Source organism: Sylvia atricapilla, chromosome 10 (assembly GCF_009819655.1).
Source record: "Sylvia atricapilla isolate bSylAtr1 chromosome 10, bSylAtr1.pri, whole genome shotgun sequence".
Classification (NCBI taxonomy): domain Eukaryota; kingdom Metazoa; phylum Chordata; class Aves; order Passeriformes; family Sylviidae; genus Sylvia; species Sylvia atricapilla.
This window is the reverse complement of record NC_089149.1, coordinates 10,829,201-10,855,377: the sequence shown is the minus strand read 5'-3', so window position 1 is coordinate 10,855,377 and position 26,177 is coordinate 10,829,201. Positions and strand designations below refer to the sequence as shown.

General features: G+C 45.9%; 1 protein-coding gene across 4 annotated transcripts in view; it reads right to left on the bottom strand.

Annotated features, from left to right (window-relative positions):
• TP63 (tumor protein p63) overlaps positions 1-26,177 on the bottom strand; it is a 99,682-nt gene that overhangs the window by 4,526 nt on the left and 68,979 nt on the right. For 2 of the 4 annotated variants that reach the window (XM_066325977.1, XM_066325974.1), the window contains 7 exons: positions 16,001-16,187; positions 14,194-14,309; positions 13,767-13,876; positions 13,377-13,513; positions 12,308-12,390; positions 11,290-11,426; positions 320-477 (listed from right to left, as the gene is read on the bottom strand). In XM_066325977.1, coding sequence (XP_066182074.1) covers positions 320-477; positions 11,290-11,426; positions 12,308-12,390; positions 13,377-13,513; positions 13,767-13,876; positions 14,194-14,309; positions 16,001-16,187 — 928 coding nt within the window. Of the gene's footprint in view, positions 1-319; positions 478-6,712; positions 7,028-11,289; positions 11,427-12,307; positions 12,391-13,376; positions 13,514-13,766; positions 13,877-14,193; positions 14,310-16,000; positions 16,188-26,177 lie in introns of those variants that run through there. The other 2 variants (XM_066325975.1, XM_066325976.1) reach the window with 2 other exon arrangements.

Here is a 26,177-nt window from a genome sequence, read left to right as displayed (position 1 = left end):
AAAAAAAAATGTTGCCAACGTTTGCATCTCCTCTGCTGGGAAAGGAAGAAGAAACAAGTCTCGAAAGCCAGAGGACAGTGCAGCCAGCTAGATCTGCAGCAAGAAGCAGCTCTGTTCACCCTGTGAGGCTCTGAGCAGGATGCTGAAGCCTTGCCCCGTGGCACACCAGTGAGCAATATTCATTTGGCTCCGTAGATTTACAGCGAATGACTCCAGGCTCTCCAGGTTAACACCAGCCACGTGGAGATGCCAAGTCTCCTTGTCCAGACTAGCAGGAAGCAGGCAGGGAACAGGAGAAGGAGGAATAAGAGTTTCTTACTGTTGGTTCCCATGCTGTCGGGGATGGTGGTTGGGGTCAGGGCATTGCGCTGCTGGGGGTTGATGAGCTGGCTGACCGAGGGCAGCTTGTTCATGCTGTTCATTTTGCTGAGTGGTGGAGAGTTGGAGCCATAGGAGGACTGTGACTGCATGGAGGTCCTGCAAACCAAGGAGATATTAGGACAGGGATCACAGCAGTTGGTTGTTGAGAGTGTGCACCCAAGAGGCTACACGGCCAGTGAAATCACTGACACTGCAGGAGCATCACAGATAAAGATCACTGGAGAATGAATCAGCAGGAAATAATAGGTTTCCCAGATATTTTCAGCACTTAAAAAAAGCAAAGTACCAAAAAAAGGAAAGCTTAACTTCTGGCTGAAACTTTTTATTTAAGGAGAAGCATCTATGCAGGTTTTTCAGTTGAAAAGACTATATGGAAAGCCAGCAAATATCTGTCAAGATCCGCAGAGTATTTTTAAGTTAAACTCTCCTTGTGGTCAAAGACTTTTTTATAGGAATGAGAACCGAGGAAACCATCTCAAACCATCCTAAATGCCCCTGAAACCTGACTATGGAAATAATTTTCAGATTGGGTCATGCTTATCACCTTGTTTTTTTTCAAGAATTCCTAGTAATTCATATAACCAGGTTCATATGTAACAGCCAGAGGCTCCTTGCTCAAGAGAGATTCCAAGCACCATTCCAGGGACCACTACTGAGGTGGTCAGAGCTGCCTGGGATGTTGACAGGCAGCTTTTCCTAGTGCAAACCTGGTATCCAAATTCTGTGGGCTGCTTGCAAAGAGGATCAGGTTCCTGCTAGCACTCGACAATAGCACTAGCCTCCCTCAAGTCCATCCAGCATATTTGAGGAGTGGGCCAGACAGGCTTGCCAGAGATCCCTGCTGCAATCCTGCCATGGAAGTGATCCAGCCTGCCAAGACTGGGCTGCTTCTGAACGGCAGCCCAGCTCCCAGATCCAGTTACGGCTGTGGAATCCCATCTGGAGTGGGGTCTTATGTGGGATACACAGAAAATTATCATTAGAGCCCATCCAACAGCACAACTGGCACAGCCCTGCCATACCACAAGGGAGCAGGTTTTTCTCTTTTTGACATCAGGGGCATTTGTTGGACTGAGCAAAGATTTGGGAAATGTGCCTGCTCTCCCAGGCACAAGCACCCTCAAGCCATGATCACCCTGCAGAGATCACCAAGCTTGCCACAGAGCCTGGCACTCATATCACACTGACCCCATGGTGAGTGTCCAAGGGCATATTCCCATCTGATTTCCCACTGGGAAACTTGTTCCCATCTGGGTATAACTGGTTACACCAATCCCTGGGAACTGGCTTTTCTTCTATGCAAATAGAATAATTATTACTCCAAATAAGCAAAGTGTAAAAGGAAAAAAAAAAAAAGGCTTATTCCTAGACAATTTATTAAAACCTTCAGCACTCAAGGTCAAGTTCCATACAATTACATTGTCTCCAGCTTCCTGCACTTTCAAGACTAGCAGTGTTGGGTGGAGAAAACATCTATGCTAACAGGCTAGAGTATCTAAGGCCCTGAAGAAATGTTACCTAATTACACAATTATAGGAGGTACAGAAGGGTGTGAACTGTCCTTTGGCAGCGAAGATGCAGTTTAAGATCCAGAAAACTTCACAGACTCAAGGAAGTGGAAAGCACAAGAAGCTTCACAAATTAATATTAACAATGGCTGCAACTCCCAAGGGGAAGTGAAACCAAGCCCTGAAGTTCAGACCCAGCTTTTCAGAGTGAAGGGAATGATTCAGATCTGAGATTTCAATTCCCCAATTATGAAAGTTAAGGCCAGCCATGAAATTCAAGTTGACACGGCCCTTAGCCTAAAAGGGTATAAAAGGCTTCTGGATTTAGAACCAGTGAATATTTCTACTTCATGGGTTCAGGCACTTATCTTAACTTCAGGTGAAATTAATACACACCTGAAGGGTCTCTCATGGCAAAATCTGCATGACCTGCAAGTAAGGAGGTCAATGAACACAGCAAAATTCCAAATCAAATCAACAAAGGCTTCCCAAAAGACACTGAGTTGCATTGTTTGAGGTCAGCAGTGGGCACATCTTTGCCCTCTCCACCACCAATAGTGATCTCAGCAGAGCTAATTAGGAGACTACAAAATACTTTGGCGGTAAAAGAAAAACAAAAAACAATCAAACGCAAGCCAACCCAAAACTTTAGAAAACAAATGTATACTTTAACATATAGCTTAGGGACTCCACTCTTGTCTCATTCATACTCTTAAGAGCCAAGACTAACACAATAAAGTTCAAGGGAATAAAACAGAAAACAAAAGCATCTTTCTTTGTACCCACACTAGTTTCAACTAAGCTATCCCATCACATGAGCAGATGTTTAAAAGGCCTACTGAAAGCCATCTAGCCAAAGAGAAGTCGCAAGATAAACCAAGATGCAAAATTTTATTGAAAATTAATGTCACACATCAATATAGCAAGAGCCTTAGAAACACAAGAAAACATTTTTGGTATTAAGCACAAGGACTACATGATGTTTGAGGAGCCATTTAAAATATATTGCTTTTTTCCCCCCAGTTTTTTAAAACAGATATAAGAATGTCATGCACAGTGATTTTAATTCAAATTGTAGTTATGAAGTCTCAAGAAAGATTAGAAGTCAGAGCATTAACATTTCTTTGATATCAATGCCAATGAAATGCATTTTAATATCAAGGTATAAAGACTTCAATTAAGAGACTATTATGCTCCTTGGAAGAGCCTGATACAAAAGGCACTGACTGAGTCACATTCTGCAACTGAGTTTTCTCTCTTCAAGAGGCTATGTAATTATTTAGCAAATAACATTTGTAGTTATGCAAGCTCATATGAGGGCAATCAGTCTCTCATGCTTCAAGGCATATACTGATCATCTCAAGAGGTCAGGAAGGAACTTCCTTGTCCCATATATGAACAAAGTTCAGTTCACAGGCTACCTCATATAACTCTGCATTTTCCCAGCTCACTGGATACCAGCCCTTCACCAGAGGCATCAAACTGCTGGGACAGACCAAATACTTGATTGAGCAGATCAGAGTCCTTGAGGGCTAGAGGAGCACACAGCCTTAAATGACATCAAAGGGTCAATTAAATGCAATTGGGCAGTTCAGGCTCAGAGTTAAAGATTTCACCCTGTGCCCACAGTTCACTGTCCCTGCAGACCCAGAGGCAGTCAGTGCAGGGACACTCAAGTAGAATCAGAGCTGTCCAGTTCTGTCTGCCCTCCCTTTCAGAAGCCACATCAAGGATCACATCCCAGGTTCACACACAGCCAGTGTGCTCATGGACAATGATTTTTAAGGCAAGCTTTCCCACAGGGCTGCATCACACTGGAGTGTCACTGATCTAGTCTAATAAAGGCACACAGGTGACACAGATGAGGTTTGGTCTCATTCATCTGCTTTGAAAGCCCATGAAGCAGCAGGACACTACAAAGCAGAGGGATGCCCTTGCTCCCCACATCCCAAACTGCTGCTACTATAAAGCAAACAACAGTGCATCTTTTTAATCACTCCAGTGGTTTGAAGGCTTGGTACCTCACTGGGAGCACAGAAAGGAGGAGTTCCAGTAATTACTGGGCAGACAGGAACTGCAGCACAGGGACAGGGGTGGCAACAATGACTCCCCTTAGATTTCAGGTACGGGAATTTCTCAAGGCAGGATGCAATCTGCTCTCCAGGGAATGGAGCTGTAATAAAGGGAGTGGATATATATCAAATAGTTGACACAGACTGATACAACCTGACTACCCGATAAGGCCCAATTAGTCCACTTGGTTATTCCTTGAGAGGAAAAGACTTACATTCCTGAAGACACAGAGATGGCAAAGCAGCAATGAAAAGAGCTGGGAAAAAAGTTTTCATTTTATCTGCAGAGGACAGACTACAAAGCAACTCAAATTGCTTTCAGCTCCAGACATTTGATAAAAGAAAAAAAGAGTAGCACCTTCTAATATAACCACCTGGTAGTTGGAAAGCAAATCAAGTCACCACTAAGATCAGCATCACAATCATCACCTCTTGTAGCCAAGTGGGACAAATCAGAAAAGCTTTCCAGAAAACAGCAGGACCCAAATAATTTACATTCTTGTTTAGTAGAAGTCTGAGATGTTGTATTGCCCTTTACAGTACAAGGCATTTCCTAGACACCACACCAAATGATTAACTGGAACCTTCCAGCGCAGGCTGTGGAATCCTTCTATCTTCTGGCGGGCTGCCTCCTCAAACTTGCTGGTGGACAGGCCCAGGAGCAGTGCTCTAGATACAGATCAGTATTCCCCTGCCACAGAACTTCCATATTGCCATCCAGAAGCAGACAATGCAAAAATCCAGGAATAAACCTTCACTGGAAGAACAGAAAGCAGTGCCAAACATAATACTATGTCTGGGCTGCATTTACAGTTCAGGTTCCCAACTCTCACAGGGAAAGGAATCACACTGCCTTTCTTTTCCCGAATAAAAAGGCACAGAACAATAGTGACCGGTTTTGTGATCTCAAAGAACTTTTTGGAATTTCCAGGCAAGGTAACAAGGCACTTGATTTTGATTAGCTTTATACAAGGAACAACAGTAGAGCTGCAACTGTATGAAACAGGCACTGCTGGTGTTTAATTAGCTGTTATTTATATACTTAATCCCAGTTGGGGGGGCTCTTTTCTATCAGTCCTCCTCCACACTACTGTGGTAGAGCAAATCTTGCTAAGACATTGGAGATAGCAGAGATGGGATATGGCTCCCAAAGGGTCATCACCTGCTCAGATCCCTGCTCTGCTGCCTGGAAGCAGATGATGTGCTGGTGAGAGACAAGCATCTTCCCTGACTCCACCAGGCTTTTTTTCCTTGGTGGGTGGCCAGGAGGCCTGCTCCTTTGGGAGGCACCTTCTCTTCACATTGCCTAACCTCAAGTTGGTCAGAGCTGTGTATCATCGGCCCTAAATGAATCCAGCAGACTACACTGCAGGGCACACAGGTCCCCAGCAAGATTTATACAGCCTCCTGAGCTCCTCAGGAGCTGCTGATCACTGGCATTTGCAACAAATCTCTGCTCCTCAGCCACTGTTCCTGCTGTACCTTCAGTACATTCCTCACATTTCTGTGTCTTGCTGCTGTGAACATTGGAGGGTTCCTCAGAAACAATGCCTGAGAGTGTGGGTTGAAGAACCCTTCTCTCCCAGCATCAGGGGCTGCTGTTCATGTAAAGATGTTTGAGAACCTCTCAGTGGGCAAAATGTCCACTCTCAAATCCCTCCTCCCTCACTGGAAGTATCCACATCTAGTGCCATGCTCAATGTGGCCAGCTTTACTCCATGGCATGGCATTTGCCTGTTGATTGTTCCTCTTTTGTGACAGTCTGGGCTTGACCTCCTAGCCAAGGCCAATATTAACAGCTTTCAGAGATGGAGTTTGATAAAAGCAGGGTGAGAATTTACAAGTCCTTGCTGAGAAAGAGTCTTCTGTGCAGGAGTTGCTAAACCCAGATGCACTTCATGGACACAAAGACCCTCTGGCTGCAGGACTAATGGGCAAGGTGGACACAACCTGAGGCCGCTTGGCTGAGTCAAGTGCAGCATGTGATGGCACTGCTTTCCTTTGAACTATGAGGCCTGGAGAGAAGGGGCAAAAGACAGGAGGGTTGATGAAAATGCTACGGCCACATCTAGTAACTTCTGAGCATCTGTAAAGAAAAGAGCAAGCTCCAACCCTTTTTCACAGGTAGGGCACCAGGGATTTTTGGACACTCTACCCTCTACATCCTGAGCTGCAAAGGGACAGGGACACTGGGCACATGGTATTGCTACAACTCTATGACATGTTCAACTTGTGCATTTCAGCCCACCACTACGATCGAGCCCACAGAGTTGGGAGGAACTCTCTAAGTTCAGTAAAGCTGAATGAATGTCAACAGTGCTGGTGCAAAGTCAAAGTCATATGGCCTTCCTTACAATTTTGATGTACCTTACATCAGACCCTTTAAGGTTGGAAGTAAGTGGAAACTCATGATGTTGAGGTCATTTCTACAGAAAAAAAAATTTGATTTCTTAGCAATGCCAGTTCACATAATTATTACCTCTCCCTGTCCAGCAGTACAAATACATCAGCTACTTACACTATGAGTGCATGACCAGCACTGAAACAGGCCAAACTGACTATCACAGACCATTTAAACACATATCCTCTGCTTCCATCCCCCCTAGTCCATGGACACATTTTTTTAACTTAAACAAGACAAAAGGCATTTTAAAATTGAGACCTGCTCAGAGAAACCCTGCCCAGTTTCACAAATACAGAAGTAAGAAGAGTATGAACGTATTACAAAAACAGGGAAAAAAATGTTACACCAAGACAGAGACATCGTGGTTCCCGACCTCGCAACGCTATGGGCTACAGCTAAGAGGTCTGTAGAAGTGTCTGTTGTTTTTGCCAAGTTTGAGTCCCTTCAGAAGTTTACTCTCACTATTCACTCTGCTGCTATCAGGCTGTGTATTTGCCCCACTGTTCCTAGTCCTGCCAGCTGGGCAAAGTGACCCTGCCAGCTTGGTTTATGGATATATTGATGGGTTTGGGGGGCTGGAATGTTTTAGGATGGCATCGGTCTGTTTGGGAGGGTCTCTCCTTGAGTCCGTGAGTTCACTCCTGAAGCAGGCCGAAAGGAGACTGTAAAGAAGGAACCAGAGAAAAGAAAAAGATGAATGTACAGGACCCTTTGCCAGCCACCAAGAGAGAAACAGTCACTTTCCACCTTCATGATCACAGTATGGGCTTTCAAAGAGGGAAAAATCAGATGTCTTAGCACCTGCAGTGAGGGTATGTAACAGGGAGATATAGGAAGCTGGAAAGCCCCAGGCACAAGTGAGTGCTTGGCAAGGAAAGGAAAACAACCAGTTGATAGGGAAAGCTGATCTGAAATCTGTCCTAGTCTCATGGGTACAAATAAGGCTCCGATAATGTTTCCAGTAACAAATACAGGAAGAACAAAAGCATTCGACCAAAAGGCAAAAGGAGTACCAGCTTCCATTGAGTCCACTTCTACAATCACTTCAAAACCACAAGCTGGTGCTAGAGAGGGAGAACAATGCCCATTGGCCATACTGACTACAGCTCAACTACTCCCTTTTGAAAAGCTGAGAGGGGCCACCAGCTGATGCAGAGGGCACCATATCCTCAGAGCCCACACAGCACTCCTGCTTGGTTCCCTTTATCTTGGCCATTCCGCAGTGAGAACACTATCCAGGTGCCTGGAGTTCACATGCAAGCATGGCAATACAAAACCAAACCAGATCATGCAAAAATCCACTATTAGCTTTCACACCAAAAGCCAGATTAGTAAGGTAGAGGTACAAAGAACACCTTCCCCAGCAGCCCCCTTCCCACAACAGCAAGCACTGGGATCCTTGCAGCTCACAGCTCAGCTGGAGCACTCCAGGCATTGGATAGTTCAGTTCTGTCACAGCTCACTAATGAGAGTAATCCCTTCTCTTTTGGATTATGGGTAGTGCTGCTCACTAGACTGAAAGACAGCCAGTGGGCTTGTAGCTGCAGCCCTGCTGATAGGAAAGAAATGTTTGCTGGGGTACAAGATTCCACCTGGATGTAAGAGCCTTCTTCTTGGCAGCCTTTGGAAGACTTTGTGAAAACTCTTCAATCAGAAGAGTTGGGCTTGGTGATCTCCATGAACTTTATGGGTCCCTTCCAGCTTGAAATATCCTGTGATTCTCTGCTGTAGGAAACTGAAATACAGATAGTTCTGAAAACAGTGCTCAGCAGGGTGAAACTCAGCACACAAAAAAAGTATTTTCTAGTGAAACCCTCAAATATTGTACTGGTAGCTCCCTGAGAACATTGATGGTAAGCATATCTCACAGCAGGGTAATGAGGAAACATTTCCTCCCCAAAGCATGAGCCACCTCTGATAGCTCTCATAGCAATAATCATCTGGCAAATCTGTTTTACACAAATGGTACCAGACTATGAACCCTTTAAAAAAAAAAGTGTGTGCTGCAGTTCAAGTATGGGTCCCAGGAAAAAGGAAGAATAGAAACTGAATTTAAAAAAAAACCAACAACTTCCCACCTATGATCATGAAGGTATTTGGCATAACAGTAAATAGGAGAAAACCATGCACAAAGGAGCAAGCAGAGAGAGGAGATGAGACAGAGAAATATTGTGGTCTGGCACAATGTGGAGCATTGCAGTATTTTGGTCATCAAGTGGGACACACAAGAATTCTAATTGTCACCAGATTTGTCCTTTCTATTCTATAACAGTCAGACAGCTGCATCTGCTGGCCTGTTAAATGCACTGCTGGTCTGCATGTGCACGAGAGGCATTATACAGTTGTTTTCCAAGATGACATTTATACTTGTAAAACTACCTTTCACCATGATCATCTCAACCTTGCTTTTACTACTCTTCAAAGATGAAGCTTTCCAGCTTTCCATGTTGTAGTAGTGACAGGAAAACCTCTTTCCACACCCCTAGATAGCTTTTCTACGTTAAGCAGTGCCCCAAAAAATAAATTGAAGAGTCCAGCAGTTCCTCCACCAAGGTGTGACTCTGGAGCACACATGGATGCTGCTCCATTTCGAGAAGGAAGAGTAAAAGGCAACTTCCAAACACCCCATTCTCACAGAGCCCTGCTGGGACCAACAGCTTCCAACACATTCCACCTTGGTCACAGCACACGCACTTTCCCAGCTCCCATTTTTCACATGTCTGTTGAACTAAAGGTGAACTGGGACCAACATTTTAAAGTACGTCCCTGCATACAAAGTGAAAGGCCAGAACAGATTCAAAACGGAGTCCCTGTGCTCCTGAATTTGGGCCAGTCTGACAAGGAGGCAGTTGGCAAGACATCTCCCAGCAACCTGCTCACCTGCAAGGCTGCTCTTATCTAAACCATTCTGTACAAAGCAGCTGCTCTCCCCATTCTCACACTGAGACCTGAAGCTCCTTCTTTGGGATGCAATTGCATCTTAAGAGTCTCTTCAGCCTAAATATCCCTTTGCCCTGAACATGATTCCTTCAGATACTAAGTCATACAATGGATTATTGAGGAAAAAGCACCAAAATCCAAAGTGCACCTAAGAAACTGTTGCCTGAGTATGCATTTCAGCACAGAGGACCCTGCTTGAAAGCAGGCTGTTGGCAGAGACAACTGCAGCAGCTCTGGACAAACACTAGAAGTTATTTTTCTGCATACTCCTGACACCCTTAAAAGCTCTTAATCTTTCTCCCCTGCATCTGAGCACACTCAGCAACTGAGAAAAATGAGTATACACTTGGACAAGTGCCAGGAGACATGCCAAAAGACGTTTCATTAAATTAAATGGCTGGACTCCTACTTGCTGGTCTTAGAGGCAACACAAATACCAACCTCATTTGCTAGGAACCCATCCTACTGATATAGAAAGAATGAAAAAAATAATTATGGCAAAGCCAACTCTCAGCACCAAGGGAAAGATGTCATCTGCTGCTGTCCATTTCTGCTTACAAAACCATTTCTCAGCTGAAATGGCTGTGGTTCCGGTGAAGCTTTGAAGACAAGCAGCAGAGCACACAGAGGCCACAGTGCCTAGGAGCTAGTAAATACAAGCTGTACTATATACAAACAGTGCAGATGACTGATAAAAGTAAATAATAATAATGAGAATTTTAAGTGCCCCAAAAGAGTCCAGAGCCCCTGGATGCTCCAGACGTTTTGGCAGAAGGCTTTTTTTCACACCTCCACAAGACTCCAGCTGACACTAAAAACACACAGGTCGAAATGTGAACACATGCAGAGAGATCTGGCAGAAAGCTGTGGTATTGCAGAAGTCCTGAGACAAGGCCAAGGCACTGAAATAAATCCCTACAGGCTCAAGTGGGACTTATGTGGTGCCTTGGCTCCATGCTAACCTCTGCAGAGGAATGAGTTCTACCCGCAGCCTCCTGACGCGAGGCTCCCCAGCGGAACGCGGGAGATCCGAAGCACTACCGCTGGCAGCCACCGACAGCCCGGGGCTGCTCTCTGTCACCCGAGACAGCAGGTGAAGCAATGCCCATGAATGACACTGCTCACGGCCGTCTGGGAAGTCATGCTCTGCCCAAGCCTCTGACTGCAAAGCTCTGCAAACCCAGACACCCATTCAGCCTTCCTTCTCCCCATCCTCCTCACACTTAGAGTGCCCAGAGCCATCCCAGTGCAGCCCTGAGTTCAGAAAGGATGGAAAATTTCTCATGAGCAATGCCAAGAGTCATCTGGCAAAGTGCAGTTTTGACAACACTTTAAAAGCGTGTACAGAATCTTTCTCTAAAGAGCCCACCAGCCGCAAAGGAAATTTTTTGTGTTTCAACTTTGCTCTCAACTTTCAGCTGCCTGTTTTATAGCTGAACAACTTGTAGTATTGTTGTAGCACTGAGACGTCAACCCTCCAGTGCATGAGAGAAGCACTGCAGTGGGGCTCAAGCACTTGGTGGAGTCCCAGCTCTATATACTGTTAGCAAGATGGTCAGATGGGTACTCTGGAGAAGGCAGTGGAGATGGTTCCATGTTGGCTGCCATTCCTACGGAGCGATGGGAGAGGAGTGCACCCAGCCTGTGCCCCCCAGCTGGGATGGGCACACACAGCAGGTTTCTGACCACAGGCTGTCAATCTCTCTGCCTCACTGTGCTGGGGGCTCTGGCTGGAAGTCAGAAACAAGGCACTGAGCCCATCCTCATTCACCCTCTAAGGCCAAAAGTTGAAATATGTGGGATGAAAGACTAGAGAGGGACCTTGCAAGCAGTCAGGACATGCACCTGGGGCAGGAGGACTGCTTTGTTCCACTGCTCAGACCTCAACTGAGCACCGTGTCCCTGTGAACAACTGTGCAGAAGCCTTCTGTGTCTCTCTCCTCTCTCCCCACTGCACTGACACTGCAGGCACCCTGGTACTCACTGCTTCTGGAGCAAGTGCTGGTGCTGCTGCTGCTGCTGCTGCCGGTAGGTCTCGATCGTGTGCTGGGGAAGGTACTGCATCAGCTCCAGGGACTCTTTGATCTTCAGGAGCATTTCGTACGTCTCCCGGCCCCTCACCTGCATCACAGGAAAAGGAAAGGGAGTTGGGGGGGAAAGAAAAGCTTGAAAGGACTGCATTTACAGACCTTATTGATAGTCACCTTAGAAAGTTCTAGGTAATGTCAAGGAAACAACCAGAGCAGGATGCAAATACTCTGTTTATACACCGTGCTCACTAGAACTGCTAAACCTTGTTCTAGAGGTGCAGCAAATAATGTTGATGAGTGATAATCTCACACTGCAGGCTGATGAACATCTTGGGGTTGTCATATGGCTCAGCGTGAATCTATGCCAGCCAAAAGCAACATTCTGATCCAACCTATTTAGACAGAAAATGTGTTTACTTGCCTCAGATGTAAGCAGATCTGCTGCTGAATCTTACATGCCCTCAGAAAAGACAGTACATTAATTTAGGAGCTGGGTTTGGGTCTCCTTTCTCCTCCAAGCAGACCATGATTTGTGAATTTATTCAACTAAACATGGCTCATAGGAAGGAGCTAAATGGCCAGTTAGAGATATTTCTTGCCCTTTTCAAGTCTGCACTTAATACAGCCTATTTCACTTCCATCACTGCATTACAATTGCAACACACATAAAAGCCACATAAGCGTCCACCCATCAGTAAGACAACACCCAGTTTTTTAGAAAAGGTCATGTGCCACAGACCCAGAAATGACAGAGGAGGAAACCTAGTTAGATCTCAAAGACAATGTTTTTTTTAATATTTTTTTTTTTGTGGAGTATGTATTTTAAATTTGCAACTCATGGGATTAAAGAAAATAAAAATTATTCTTTCACATTCCAGCCCCATCCTCAGTTCTCTCTGAAGTCTAGGTGAGCCTTGAGTCACCATTGGAGATACTAAACACAGGGTAAGTAAAAATATAGAGAGAACTCACTGGCAAGTACAAGAGCTCGTCATCTGGGGAACGTCTTTTTTTGATAGATGTCATCTGTATGCCATGAGTTCCTTGCCGAAAAGCTGGAAGAGAAAGCCCAAAGATATCCCATTAAAAAAAAAATAAAAATAAAGGAGGGGAGAAGGAGGGGAGGAGCATACAAAGAAAAAGGCAAAAAGAGAGACACAAAAGAGATATATGAAATGCATGACCAGCTCAGATCTGTAGTGCTCTGAAGGGAACTCTGCCTGAGCCACTCCAGAGCTGTCCTTGCAGCTCCTGGCTCCATAAGACAGACACCACTGCAGATGCTGGCTGGCCATGTCACTTGAGAAAACACACCAGCCAAGGAGTGCTGGATGTATGACAAAACTCTGGCAAGCCACACTTAGAACAAGCACTGGCTCTTTACAGAAATGTGACAAAGTTTTGGCATTGCAGGGCTCACAAGCTGTTGGTGAACCAGTGATCCATGAAGGTGAGACCATTGGCAGAGAGCAGAACTCACTGAGAAAACAAAGCCCCACTCCAGTCTGCCTCCCATCATAACCTGTGCCCTGCTGTTCAGCCTGCTGCCTTCACCGAGTACAGGGGAAGCCAAAGGTGGATTTCCATCCTGCATGTCCAGTGAGGACTTGGCTCTCTTCAGAGCACAGAGAGGCCGCTTGCCAGGACACCCCTGATGCACAGCAGGGTTTGCGTGCAGCCTCAGTGGCTGGAAGACACCTGCCACAGCACAGAACACTGGCTAGATGAAGCAAAGAGTAGCAGCATGACCCCAAACAAGCAGTAAAGGTTCAAAAGGTTAGAGATCCAGACATACAATTGGGAGGTGGCAAATAAACACCCCGTCCACCCACCGCTGGCAGGGCTAATCTAACACCAGCGATGCTGCAAGGGAGCCCACTAACCCAGACTGTCAAACACTGCTTTGTGAATTTTTAGGCTGATTCACCCTGGGAGAACAGACATCTACCGCCCTCCTGCCTCCAAGCCCATGCACAGCACCACTCTGTCCCTGTGGCACAAGCACCCACGTGCCATCTGCCCAGCTCTGCCAGCTACTTACGGCGCTTCGTACCGTCACCATTCTTTGTGCTGTCGGACACTTGCTGCTTGCGGATGCTGTCCTCATCGGCCTTGCGGTCTCTGCCCGGGCAAGCACAAATACGGGCTTCGAAACATCGGCGCCCCAACACCTGCCCACTGGGGAGAGAGGGGAGGACAAACATCAGCTGGCATCTTGGATACAGAACAGCAGCTCCCCTCAACTTCACACCCTGTGTGTGTGCACTTTCCACTGCCCAGTCTGGATTTCCCAGGTGCTGGGCAATCCCCACCTGCGAAGATCTAAAACCATATCCTATAGCCACTGGAGCTAAGCTGTTCCTAAGGATATGGAATGCTGCCCTAAGTGGAAGAGCAGCCAGAAGGGTTACACTCATGATGCACAACTTACTCTCTGGTTTCCAGGGTCACAATGATGAGGATGGGGCGGCGGTTCATCCCTCCAACGCAGCTGCTGTTGCACATGAAGTTGTACAGGACTGTTGTGAACTCAGTACCGACCTGGGTGAGACAAAAGTGATGAGCAGAAGAGATGGTGGATGGAAAGCTCTGCTCTTTCCAAGCTCTCCTCTTGTATTTCCCAAGCTGGGCTGCAATTGGACCAGCATGAAAAAGGCCCCCACTACAAAGCCTCCTTAAAAAGAAATTAAGAACCCCTGCTCTCAAGGGATAAGGAGGGTGCTTCACAGCTCATTTCTGACAGAAAGGAAGAAGGGATTCATTGTGATGAAGATAGGGAAAGCCCAAGATCCCAACCCCTTTGACCAGGGTTACAAACCCCACCCCTTGCATGCCACCAGCTGGAGCTCACAACATACCTGGGGTGGCTCGTAGGGGACCAGAACACTCTGCCTCCCGGTGATGGGATCTTCTACATACTGGGCATGGCTGTTCCCTTCCACTCTGATCAGGTGGCTGGGAGGTGCAATCTGCCCTGCAAGGGCAAAGACGGGAAAAACAAGAGACTGTTCAGTGAAGTAAAGTGATGCACAGGGTGGCAAGATCTGCCATCGAGGGAGATGCATGTGGCCCCAGAGGTCCATCAGAGCACACACAGGTGCCTCCCTTCCCAAGATCCCTGCTGCCAGACACCAAAGGCAACACAGGCTCTCTCAGGCTCACTCTGGATATCTGTGGCCAAACCTGAACAAGGACTTCCCAAGATCCCAGAATAAGAGAGCCGAAATGTGAACTGAATGCTCACATTCACAGTTTTTCCAGCAGATAACTCCTGCTGGATTTTCACATCAGCTGAAAGCCTTTATTTTCCTCCTCTAATGCATATACAAAGCAAAGTCCATCAAGTCTCAATTCCTACTCTTTTTCTAATCAATTGCTAGCCCTCTTCTGTTCCTTTCCATCAGTCTTGATCCTTAAAAAAAAAATTCAAGGGGCAAGAGAATTATGCATTTAATTAATGGTCAGCTTGAAAAATCATGTTTGCTTACAGCAGCAGCAGAAGGGAACATGATCTTGGTTCCTAGGCCACTTTCCAATAATCAAAAGCTTCCTTCCTACAAATTTTCTTTGTTTCTACAACATACAACTAAATTCTGAGGAGAGAAGCCTACTATGGGTTCATCTCAATTATTTGTTTTGTGTATTAACTGTTCATTTCTTACTCAAAATACAGCCTATTTCTACAGAAATAATTATTTCAGAATAAGAATTTATTTATTGGGTTTTTTTTTTCCTTTCCTAAAACTCCATTATTGAATGGTGTCAAACCTCAATAAATCCAGTCCTGTCAGAAAAGCCTTTTTTTATATAAAAAACTGTTTTGAAGAACTCAAAGTGGAGTCTCACTCCACTCTGATTTTACATTCCCAAGTCCTTGCTTATTTCTGGTGCTTGTCTAGCTGGCTGCACTGTAACCAGCAATGGGATCCAGGCTCCTAAGTCATCCTGCTAACTGACACCTACCAGTTTTTTTTACAGTAGGAGATAAATAATGTACACAGAATAAAACAGATGCTCATCTGAACTCATGTGAACTTAAGTGGCCAAGGCAAAATGGAACCCAGCCTGTGAGCTTGCAGAAAACCAAAGGAGTTTTAAAAACAGCTGCTACTTCACTAACATGAGGAGAAGCAAGTAAAAGATTAAAACATTAATATGAACTGAGAGTGTTACATGTAAAAGAACATTGCCTGCAGTTGATGCTGGCACTTAGCATTACCCTGCCAGAGATAAACAGCCCCTCTGTCTTTGAGGCGTGGATTAAGGACTGGAGATGATATTGCATCCTGTTACTAGATCCCTGTCCCAGAGACATGGAAGCTCATTCCTCAGCACAAGAACAGCTGCTTCTCATTGCAGGAGCAAAACCAGAGCAGAGGAAGGCTGCCAGAGGGGCAGTGCCTGCCATGGGGACGGACATCCATCCAACCTGGGCAGGCATGAGGTTTATTTCAGTGCTTTCCTCCCAAGGACGAGCTTGCACAGGGACAGCTAAAGCACTGCATGATCCTTCCTGCCAAGCACGGGAAATAAAAAGCTGCACGAGGTCTGCACAAGGTCTGTTTCCAGAAGGTTTGCTCTGAAGCTGCTGTCACATCCCTCAGGGGCCTCTCATCAGCCAAGCAGCTCTGGAGAGGGACTGCCAGCACAGACTGCCCTCCTTACCCTCGTTGAACTCCCGGCTCAGCTCATGGTTCGGGCAGCGTTTGACCACTTCGGTGACGTGTTCCGCTTTCTTGTAGACTGGCATAGCCCTGATGACAGCGCCCTGGGGAGGTGGGGTCATCACTTTGATCTGGATGGGACATGTCTTGGCGATCTGGCAGTACAGCTTTTTCAGCTCAGTGGAATACTGAATGGGGAACAGAGCAGAAGAGAGTCAGAAGTTCAGCTAGGGACAAAGGCACCCCAGGAACATGGAGAAGGCCTTGCACATGTAACTGAAAGCACCAGCCACTGCACAGGCACTGCATTTGTTTGCACAACAGCCACAATTCCAGAAAAGTGACAAGACCCCTAGACCTTTACCTGCTGTAAAATAGCAGAGCATAAATCTACTTCCTAGCTTTCCCAAAGGCAAAAATCTTCAGATAAAGAGCACTTCATTTACTCGAACAAATAAAGCCTTTATTTCTCTTGGGCACACACTCCCTCTTGCAAGGGACACCCATTACCCACCTAACAAAACAGATGGTATTCTTTTCACAGCATCCTGTAATCCTGGAAGTACTCAAAACCACAAACATAAAAATGATTCATCCTGTTTTCTAAGAAGCCCTCCTACCCTTGCAGAGGGATTAAATAAAAACATGAACCTTGGAACTGAACAGTACTTGAAAACAAGACCCTGATAAATTTGGGAGTTACACCAAATCTGGCATTTCAGTCATCTTTGCATTACGTAAAAAAACCCCGGGATTTTTTTTTTTTTTTTTTTTTTTTCAAAGACAGCATTTTCGTGGAGTGTATTCACATCTGGAAACCTTTACTCAGCAAAACATCACGGCTGAAGTTGGTGGTTTCTTCTCAAAACCCCTCACCAAATCAAAGGCTTAGCAGGGAGGATGGCAAGGGAAGTCCCCAGTGGTTAAGTACTGCACAACCTAAGCCTATCTTTCTGGATATCTCACATGAAGGAGATCTCCAGTCCTCCCTGCTTTACAAGGCTGTTCCAGGACACATCAGGTTTTTTTCAGTACCTGAGTCTAGAGGCATTCAGTTTTCTCCTGGTATTCAGACATTCATGAGCACAGAGCTCTCCCCGTAACTCTAACCCACAGGAATTGCTGGTATTTCCCCATCTCTGTGTCCACAGTTCTTGCAGACAAAGAAAAGTGAAAGCCCCAAGGTGGTTGTTTCCTCACAAGGAAAGGTCTCAGCAGCCACAGGCCAATAGAGCCCCACTGGCAGCTGTTCAAACACAGCAGTGACAGGTTCATTCTGGTCAAGAGCACCCTGTGGCCATGGACCCCACTGGACGGGGAGAGCCAGCACATGCACGGGTGGGTGGCAAATGATGCAGCAGCAAAAGGATTAGCTAGTGATAGTCAGGGATTATTTGCATTTCAGAGTGTAGACACTGCTAACGTAGGAAAAAACAAACTTGGAAAAGACACTGGGTAGAAGAGAGGGATTAAACAAAAGCCAAGCCAGTCCCTTCCCTCCTCACTCAACACCATCCTGCCATGTGGCAGGGAAGATGCTACAGGTATTTAAAATACAAAAAAAAAAAAAAAAATCCTTTAAAATGCAAAGGCCAAATTGTGCAATGTATTTTATGTGCCTGCAGGCTAGAGATTAAACCCACAAAGGATTTACACAGCCTGCGGAAACGGGGAACATGCCAAATAATTACAAAAAAAAAAGTTGCGAAACAGATCTAGATGGTGATTTATATTGTACATCTTTTAAAGCTGAATTTCCTTATTGTTTTTTAAGAAAAAAAGCAATTCCTTACTGAAGGTAAGAGTGAGCTCACCATGTTGTCTTTTCATCTCAAGAGGTAGAAAAAGAATCACTTCTATTTGAAAAGGAAGAAAACCTGTAAAGCATTGTTTCCTTCAACACATCAGTTTGCTCATAGCACTGTGAAGGTTTCAAGGACAGAAAGCCTCAAAAATCTCAAAAAGCCAGCTAATCACTTGGATGCCTTAACATCACTGAAGCATTAAGAAATTGGGCACCCAAAGGTGATGGGCTGAAATGCAAGCATAAATATTGAAGAGCAGGGGTGCACAGAGGGCATGGCACATGCCAGGAGGCAACATGTCCAGTGTCTGCAGGCATCTGGGGAAGTGAACAAATGGAAGGAGATACACACCTCCAGTCACTGATCAGGACTCATGGTACTGACTGTAATTTTATGCATAATATCTTCAAAGACAGAAAGCTGGGGTTACAAGAAAGGGGGAAAACATAAATCTCTGCTCTTGGAAGGACTGAGATGTACCCCAAGCCAGCACGAATACTGAGGTTAATAATCAAAGAGCACAGCCCCTTTGTGAGCAGAGAAAGGATCTGCTCTTCATCCACCCTTTGGCACCTCAACCGTTGGACCCCTTTGGCTACAACCAGCAAGGAAGGCATTGGACCCACACCCTAAACTCACTAAAAACAAACAGCCAAGAGCTAATGGATTATGGTGAATAAGCCTATCCAGCAAAGAAACACAAGGCAGACTCAAGAGCTGCAGGTTCTAGCCAACAACTCAAACGTGGCATGTCAGGAAAGGAGGGTAACCAGGAGCCCACCTCTGCCTCAGAGCCCAGTCAGGACATGGGAAGATTTAGTGGCAGCGCCCAGGAAAGTCAAGAGGCAACAGGGGGCTGAGCTGCCTTTTTGTCACCTGACTGCAAGAGGAGTTCAAGCCTCACAGGCACTGCACAGGGCTTGGGGACATGGCATAGAGCCATGATTTCACATCTACCCCAGGCACAGCCGCCTGTGAGCATGTAATCACTGAAGGGACAGTCATTTAACACCGGTGTAAATCTGCCCACGGGGTACCTGCTGTCAGACAGAGAGGGGCTCGAGTTTCCCACCCCGCCAACTTTGCTGCAACCAGGAGTAACCTGATGCACAGCCATTTACTGGCATAAATAGATGCCAACAACTAGGTCATGGTGACTTCGTCCTGGATCAGTGATAATCGCTGTATCCACAGAGCAAGACAGGATATTGTATATAGATTTCAAAGCAAAGGCGCTTCAGAAAGAAAACCCGAGGCAGGAGCTGTTTGTGCACTCAGATAGTGGCCTGCAAGCAAGGATCATCCCCTTGGCACAGGTGCTGCCCCTCAGTGGTCCCAAAGCCCCCCACCCTGCAGGAGGTGACAGTCCCCCTGCTCACCATTTTGCTGTGACACTCACTGTATGAGGGGTTAGATAGGGACCAATTCTCAAAAATCCAAAGCATGACCATTAATCAACACACCTGAGGAGGAAAACTGAATTAATTAGGAGTACAAATATAAAAAATTAGTTAGACCAAACAACCAAGTCTATCAGTTAAGATGACAACCATTATCTAGCAGCAGGAACAAAGGTTGTGCCAACAGCCTGGGGAGTGCAACACCACTTGCACCAGAGTACAGACCTGAAAGCCATTTAAAACAGAAGAGTTGAGCCTGGAAATGTGTTATCTGCTCAAGAGAAAGAAGAAAGACCTTTTGCTCAGAGTTTTCTTTGGAGTTTGACCACTGTCTGTCATGAATTTAGCTTTTTTGCTTAATAATATGTTTTAAAAAGAAAGATGAAAACATTCGAGTGCCTGCAGCTCTGCTCTCCCCACCTGCCTGTGCAGACATACTGTATTACCCACTCTTGGCACCCTGGCTGGTAATACACTATCACAATACACACACCAGCTACCATCAGGCAACACCTGTCTGATTTCTCAGTAAGCCCCTTCTACTCAAGGTGTGTCAACAAAGAGTTGAAAGGCAAAAACAAAACACTTCTTGACTCTCAAACGGAGAATTTTGCTAGAAAGGACTGTAGTCTCCTGAAAGTGCTCAGTGCAATACAAGCCACAATGGCTTTTCACCGAGTACTCAATTCCTTGCAAAACTCTGATGCAGTAAAATCCCCCAAACACTACTTTCAAAATCTACTCTAATATCTGTTCTACCATCTGATCCAGCAGAGGGATTATGGCTTCTAAACCTTTAAAAGGAGTGGGCTTCAGTCAGCTCTACAAATGCTGACGGATGTCAGCTTGAAGGTGATCCCAGAGGTTGGCTTAAGGCATTACAGCTCCCCGAGCCCCTCCTGCTCAGATCAACAGGTCTTTCAAATCTTGTGCAAGCTTCTTTCAAGCAGTCATGTTTTAGTTCAACTCAGCTAACTAGATTCATTTTATTTGATGCTTTCAAAGCTGTCAATCAGCTATGCTTTCTCCCCTACCAAACTAACTCCCTAAAAAGGGGGAAAAAAACAGGTTAGAGGAGTGGAAATGCAGTAGCTACCTGCACCAAAGTATTCACACGTGAAAACAAGGAAAATCACAGAGAAATAGAAAATAATTTGAATATGCTTTAATTATTTAGAAGAACAAAAGGCAGTGGAAAGAAAGGAAGCTACCAACTAAGAACAAAAAAGTGAAATTTACACAAGCACCTTTAAATTTTGTTTGCTATGCTAGACCATGATTTAACTTCTCATTTACAAAAAACTGCTGGGAGTGTGTGGAGGCACATCAAAAACACACACATGCACGTGCACACACACTCTTAGGAACCAACTTGTACCCAGAGGTCACTCAGTGAAGAGGAGCTGTACCAGGAGTGCTGCACACACAGGTATCTACCTCCAGATTTAACCTTCAGCTCAGCATCACTTTAACCCCATGGCTCATGAGCTGACTTGCTGCAGCTTCAGTTTGAAGTCCTCTGCCTCACCAGGCTCCAGAGAAAAGTGGACAGCTTACTGCTAGGGGGCATAGCTGGCGTTCAAACCACGGGCACAGCCAAAAAGTCCAGCGATACAGTTCCACCGGGTGTGGCAACAAGCCCCAGCCTCGCAGCCCGGGGCTCAGGAGAGACAGACACGGCCGTGAGCATCCCCGTCTGCAAGGGAAGGCATCGTGCGATGGCCGGGAGCACCGGAGTGGGAGGGGATGCCGATGCAGCCCCACCAGCGCTTTGCAGGCATTTACCAAATTTCTCCACCCCGGGGCAAAGGAAAAACCATGTCACACTGTTTTCCCTCTTGAGGAAGGGCAGTGAATCACCCAAGGACGTCCGCCTTCACAAAGGCTTAAACTTCATTTTCCCCTGGGGCTCTTCTGCCCCCTTCTCCGTCCCCACCGCCTCGCCAGGCGCTCACGAGTTATTAAAATCCTTCCTCCGAGCGCTTTTCCCCGGGAGCCGCAGCCAAAGGCCGCCTGTTGCCACCTGTCAGTGGCGGGGATTAATTACCTGCGCCGAGCGGGGAGCGGCACATTCCTGCCGGCCTCGCCCGCCGGGATGTTGACATGGGGCAGGTGGGCCCCGCGTCCCCCGGCCGCCCCACGGGTGCGTGGGGAGAGGGACACGGGGGGACACGGCGGGACACGCGGGGAGGGCGGCGCTCCCAGCTGCGCTTTGCAAACCTTAACGAAAAAAGAAATAAATACATGGGGTGCGTGTGTGTGTGTTGACCTGGTTAGGTAAACGGGGAAGGGGAGGGGTGGCGGGGAGGCACAAACGTAGCCCGCGGACAGGGATTCAGGGGCCGCAGCCCCCGGGCTCCTGCGCCGTGCCTCCGCAGGGGAACGAGAGGGGGAACGGCAGCTCTGCCCCTCTGGCAGAGGCACGGCCACCCTCCCGCCCTGGCAGGCTCACAGCTCCGCGTCCCGCCGCCCCGCAGGAGCTCCTGCGCGTCCCTGCGAGCAGCGCTCCCGACCCCACCGCCCGCAAACGCACCCCGACTCGGAGAGTGCCATGGGAAGGGGACACGGGACACGCACACTGGCCATGGTATAGGAGACCCCTGAAATTCCCAAAAATACCGAAGTGAGAGCACCAGCTAGATTCTGACGCCTTTAGGATAATAAAGATAGTTCCCTCCTATGACAGTGTTCAGCATCTCACTCCAGGCTCCCCAGGGTGGGTGGGTAGCTTTAATTCAAAGCTTCCTCCATCAGGATGGATCATCTCTGCTTGACACTGTCAGCAAAGCCACGATAATAACAGAAATAACACGGATAATTTCCCATACTGCTTTTGCACTGTGAAACTATTTTAACTGTGAAAACCTTACGTATGTGGGCTTTCACATTTCAGTTTCATATCACAGACTTACTTCATCAACAACTTAAGACCTCTTGAGGTTCAGCTTGAAAACCATTTTAAAAACAAACAACAACAAAAATCAACTAAAGAGTGTCCTGCATTAAGAGGGAAAAATCTCAAATGGAAAACTTTGGAGGCAAGCTTTACACATTTTTTGGTACAAAGTGATGGGTATAAAGGAAGGCTTAACTCTGCTTTTTTGAGTTAAGTTCTCTTGCTAGTTTATTATCTAAATATTTTTGAAATTAATTTATTTAGAAACCAAAATCATAAGACTCCTGCAGTCAAATGGCCTTAGCTTGTGCAGCCAGCTCACACACTGCCTGTGTATTGTATCCAGTTTCTGACAGTTTCTAAACCAAAACTTTAGCAGTAGCAAACAAGTTTCAGATGCTAACAATGTCTAGTAATTTACATTTCCAACAGATCGCTTTGCAGCAGAAATTTTGTAAGGCAGAAATGAGAGCAAACTATGAAATGAGAGCAAATCTGCTGAAAGGCAAGCTGATCTGATGCTGAACAACATCTTCCTCAATATCTATACTTGTCAGCGACTTCTCCACTATGAATGCACAACAAATAAGCCACCTATTTGCCTACTACAGAAAATATAACATTAAGAAACATACACTATAGAAAGTTCACTTTTATTCTACCCAAACTCACCTACAGGCTATGATGTGTCACATTTCAGCAGAATGGCGAAGGCTGATCAATCTTAGCCTAAATAATTAGTTAAAGTTGGATCTGGAAAATATCCACTTCAATTATTAAGCATTAATTAGTAAGCCAACAAAATTCAACAGCAAAATTTTTAATCATTACAGTGACTGGCAAAGCAGCTTTGTGAATAACTCCACTGCATTTCTTCCCTCCTTCCACAGCCCTATTACTCTTGAAGAATACTTCACATCCTCCTAGCAACAGGATAACCCACTGCTAATGAAAAACTACACTGGAGTTACAAATATTTGCATCTCTATAAAATACACACACCTGCTTGCAAGGTAATGCAAGCAGTGGACAGAACACATACAACCAAACATTAGATTACATGAAACTAAGTTGATTGTATGACCTCAAGGGCCAGGGCAGCTGGACACTGCAACAGTGACATAACCAGCAGTAGTCCTTCCAGGCAGTTCTACTCATTACACCAGAATGTATACTTCAGTGCTGCAGGCAAAAACCTCCAGGACTTGATTTAGCAAAAAAATGTTCAGCATATGCTTAACATTTGGCAGCACTGTTAATCACCACCTGCTCAAGTCAGTGTGCCTCTGTGTAAGGGAATTCATGAACTCAAACCTGAATTTAAGATCTGATTCAACCCACATTTTAATGGAAATCTGATTTCTGTTACAAAGGGCTCCAGAAATGAACTGAAAAGAACATATTCAGGCTCCCAACAGCGAACCCACCCCACCACATTTTGCTCCTGACTCATGTGCCTTGGCCTCTGATACTGAGCACCAGAACCTGTTCTGCTCATGGACTGCTTTAAGCGAAGTCCAGGATGGACATTTCAAACCTCCTCCTAGCTTGATGTGGGGGATTCAGCTTTCTTCCAGTCATCTGTCCCAGGCTCAGCCAAAGAGGAAAGCTGCCGTGTGTTTCCTATTAGCCTCCCAGATCTCACTTGTTTCAAGCTCACATGCTGCAGCATGCTCCATCCTACCAGCCAAACTCCAAAATCTCTACTCAGCTAGAGGAAACATCATCTGGAATAACCAGACACCAATTTTTAGTGCATTGCCCCGTCGCTTTATTCCCCTGCTGAAAGTCAAAGGGTGATGAACTCAACCATGAGGGAAGAAGCACAGGAATACATAAAGGATGCTCAATTAAGACAAAATAAACAGCAAAGCAAAAATCCCAAAGCTCTCTAAAATTAGTCTGCTCCCACCAATTCGAACCTGATTTCAAAAACATGAGTCAGCAGTACAAGTCCCAGACAAGCAGGTCAAATCCTGCAGCCCCATAGAGAGGCTCTGGGTCTTTTGCAATTTGTGACACAGCCATGTGTTCAGGTTGCTCTGTACCAGCTAAAGATCAGGGGAAGAAGCAGGGTACAAGGAAATGACCAATATAAGATATTAGTACAAAACTCCTTTTAATTCCTTCATCTGCAAAAAAGGGGATTTCATTAATAACTCAGAGGAAAGTGAACAAGTCACTTGTGCAGTATCTGTTACACCAGACAGAAGCCAAGCTGGACGAGAGAACACATTAAAAGAAAAAAAAAAACCAACCAACCAACCAAAAAAAAAACAAAAACACCATAACAAAGTTGGTCTGGCAATATAGTCTTTTCAATCAGCAACATCCTAAGCCTGCATATTAGTGGCAGAGTCAGTCCCAGAACTATCAGGCACTCTGCCACAGACTGCACCAGCCATTCAACACCCTGCAAAGCAGGACACTTTACTAGATGGTGACAGATTTCCACCCAAATTCTGGCTCATGCCAAAGGACTGGCCTACTTGTAAATACCACAGGGTCAGCACGTTGCAAGGGTAAGAGTATTTACGTCAAATACTGGCCCATCTGCCTAGCTGGGGCATGGAGAGGCCCATAGGGGATGCCAACCAGGTTTTGCACATTCATTCTGATACAGGAAATAAAGTTCAAGCTATTCAAAGCTAAAACCAGGTTTAATGTCTTGTGGCCTCTCATACTAAACACCTTTGCCCAGATACATTTTCTATCCTCTTTTTCTTGACTTAGGTTTCAGATTCAATGGACTCTACAAAAAGGGCAAATAATCCCTGAAGAACTTCACATATAAATAATTTGTAATTTTTCCTTGCCTTCCTATACAGCACTACTGCTGTTGCACTGTGACCAAGTGCAGGACTGCTCCCTGACTGTTTCTGGAGTGGGGAAAAAAACACAGGGCCAATGCACCCCATGGAGCAGGGCTGCTAGCTAACTGGCAGGCCAAGGGGCTCAGCTGTGAGCTGAAAGAAATCAAGAGGCCACCAACCAGGTCAGTAAATGAGTGCTCTTCTGGATGTGCACTCTCAACAGAGACAGCATGGCTCAGATGGACAAAGGCGGTCCCCCTTTCTCCTACTCATTTTGCTTCCTCTCCTGCGCATTCCACCTGAGGGAAGGTGCAGATACCTCTCCACTTCATCCAATAGACTATTAATCACACCAACAGGAGGCAATGGAAGGGAAGACAGAAAGTATTAAATCTGACAGGCTCTTAAAGTGGCACTGCCAGTGAAATGCATCACTAAGGTGAGTAATTTTCCTGTTTACTTCATAGGCTCTGAGCCCCCCCACTCCTTCCTCCCTGCCTAGATGTGGGCAGGACCCATCAAGGCAAAGCTTTGGAAGCAAACAGCAGCGTCCCCAATTTCTACATAAATGCTGCAGGCCAAAGAGCAAAGGCAAGTTCCAACTGAGTCCTTGACAGTAATCAAGCACTGCGGCGCCTCTGGTCTTGTCTTGTGCATACCTTGCAAGTAGCATCATGTCTTCCCAGGGAGATTTCACTGGCACAGCATGCAAGCGCCTTGCTCCTTGGCTTCTATCTCAGAAAAAGAAAGTCCTGAAAACACACACACACACCCCTGCTTTTCTGCTCCAAGGCAGACTATTTCCCTCTAAATCTTCAGTGTATTGTTAGAAGCCCATTCAGAACAAATTTATGAATTTCTTTTGTTCCTGTGCAGAAAGGATAGTGCCAGACCCTTGCCAAAGTGGCATTGAGTCTTCTCTGTTAATGTCCAGGAAACCATCCTGAGTCAGACCTTATTACATTTTAAACAAAGTGCAAGTACCAGCAAGTCTCCTCCATGATAACAGCCAGGGCCTGTCCCATTTCCTGATCACATTACGCTCAACTTCCAGAATTACATCTATGCAAATATTGTTCTCCTGCTTGCTGAGCATTTCATTGATAATTAAAGTGAAAAGCCAGCAAAGCTTTTTTGACCAAGATGGTGAGCGAGGTGACAAACTCACACACAGACACCAACCAGGGACAAATGTTCTGCCTCTCTATGAAGAGCAGCTGAAAAGGGCTTACTCCTTCTCCTGGACAATAGAGAATCCAAACTG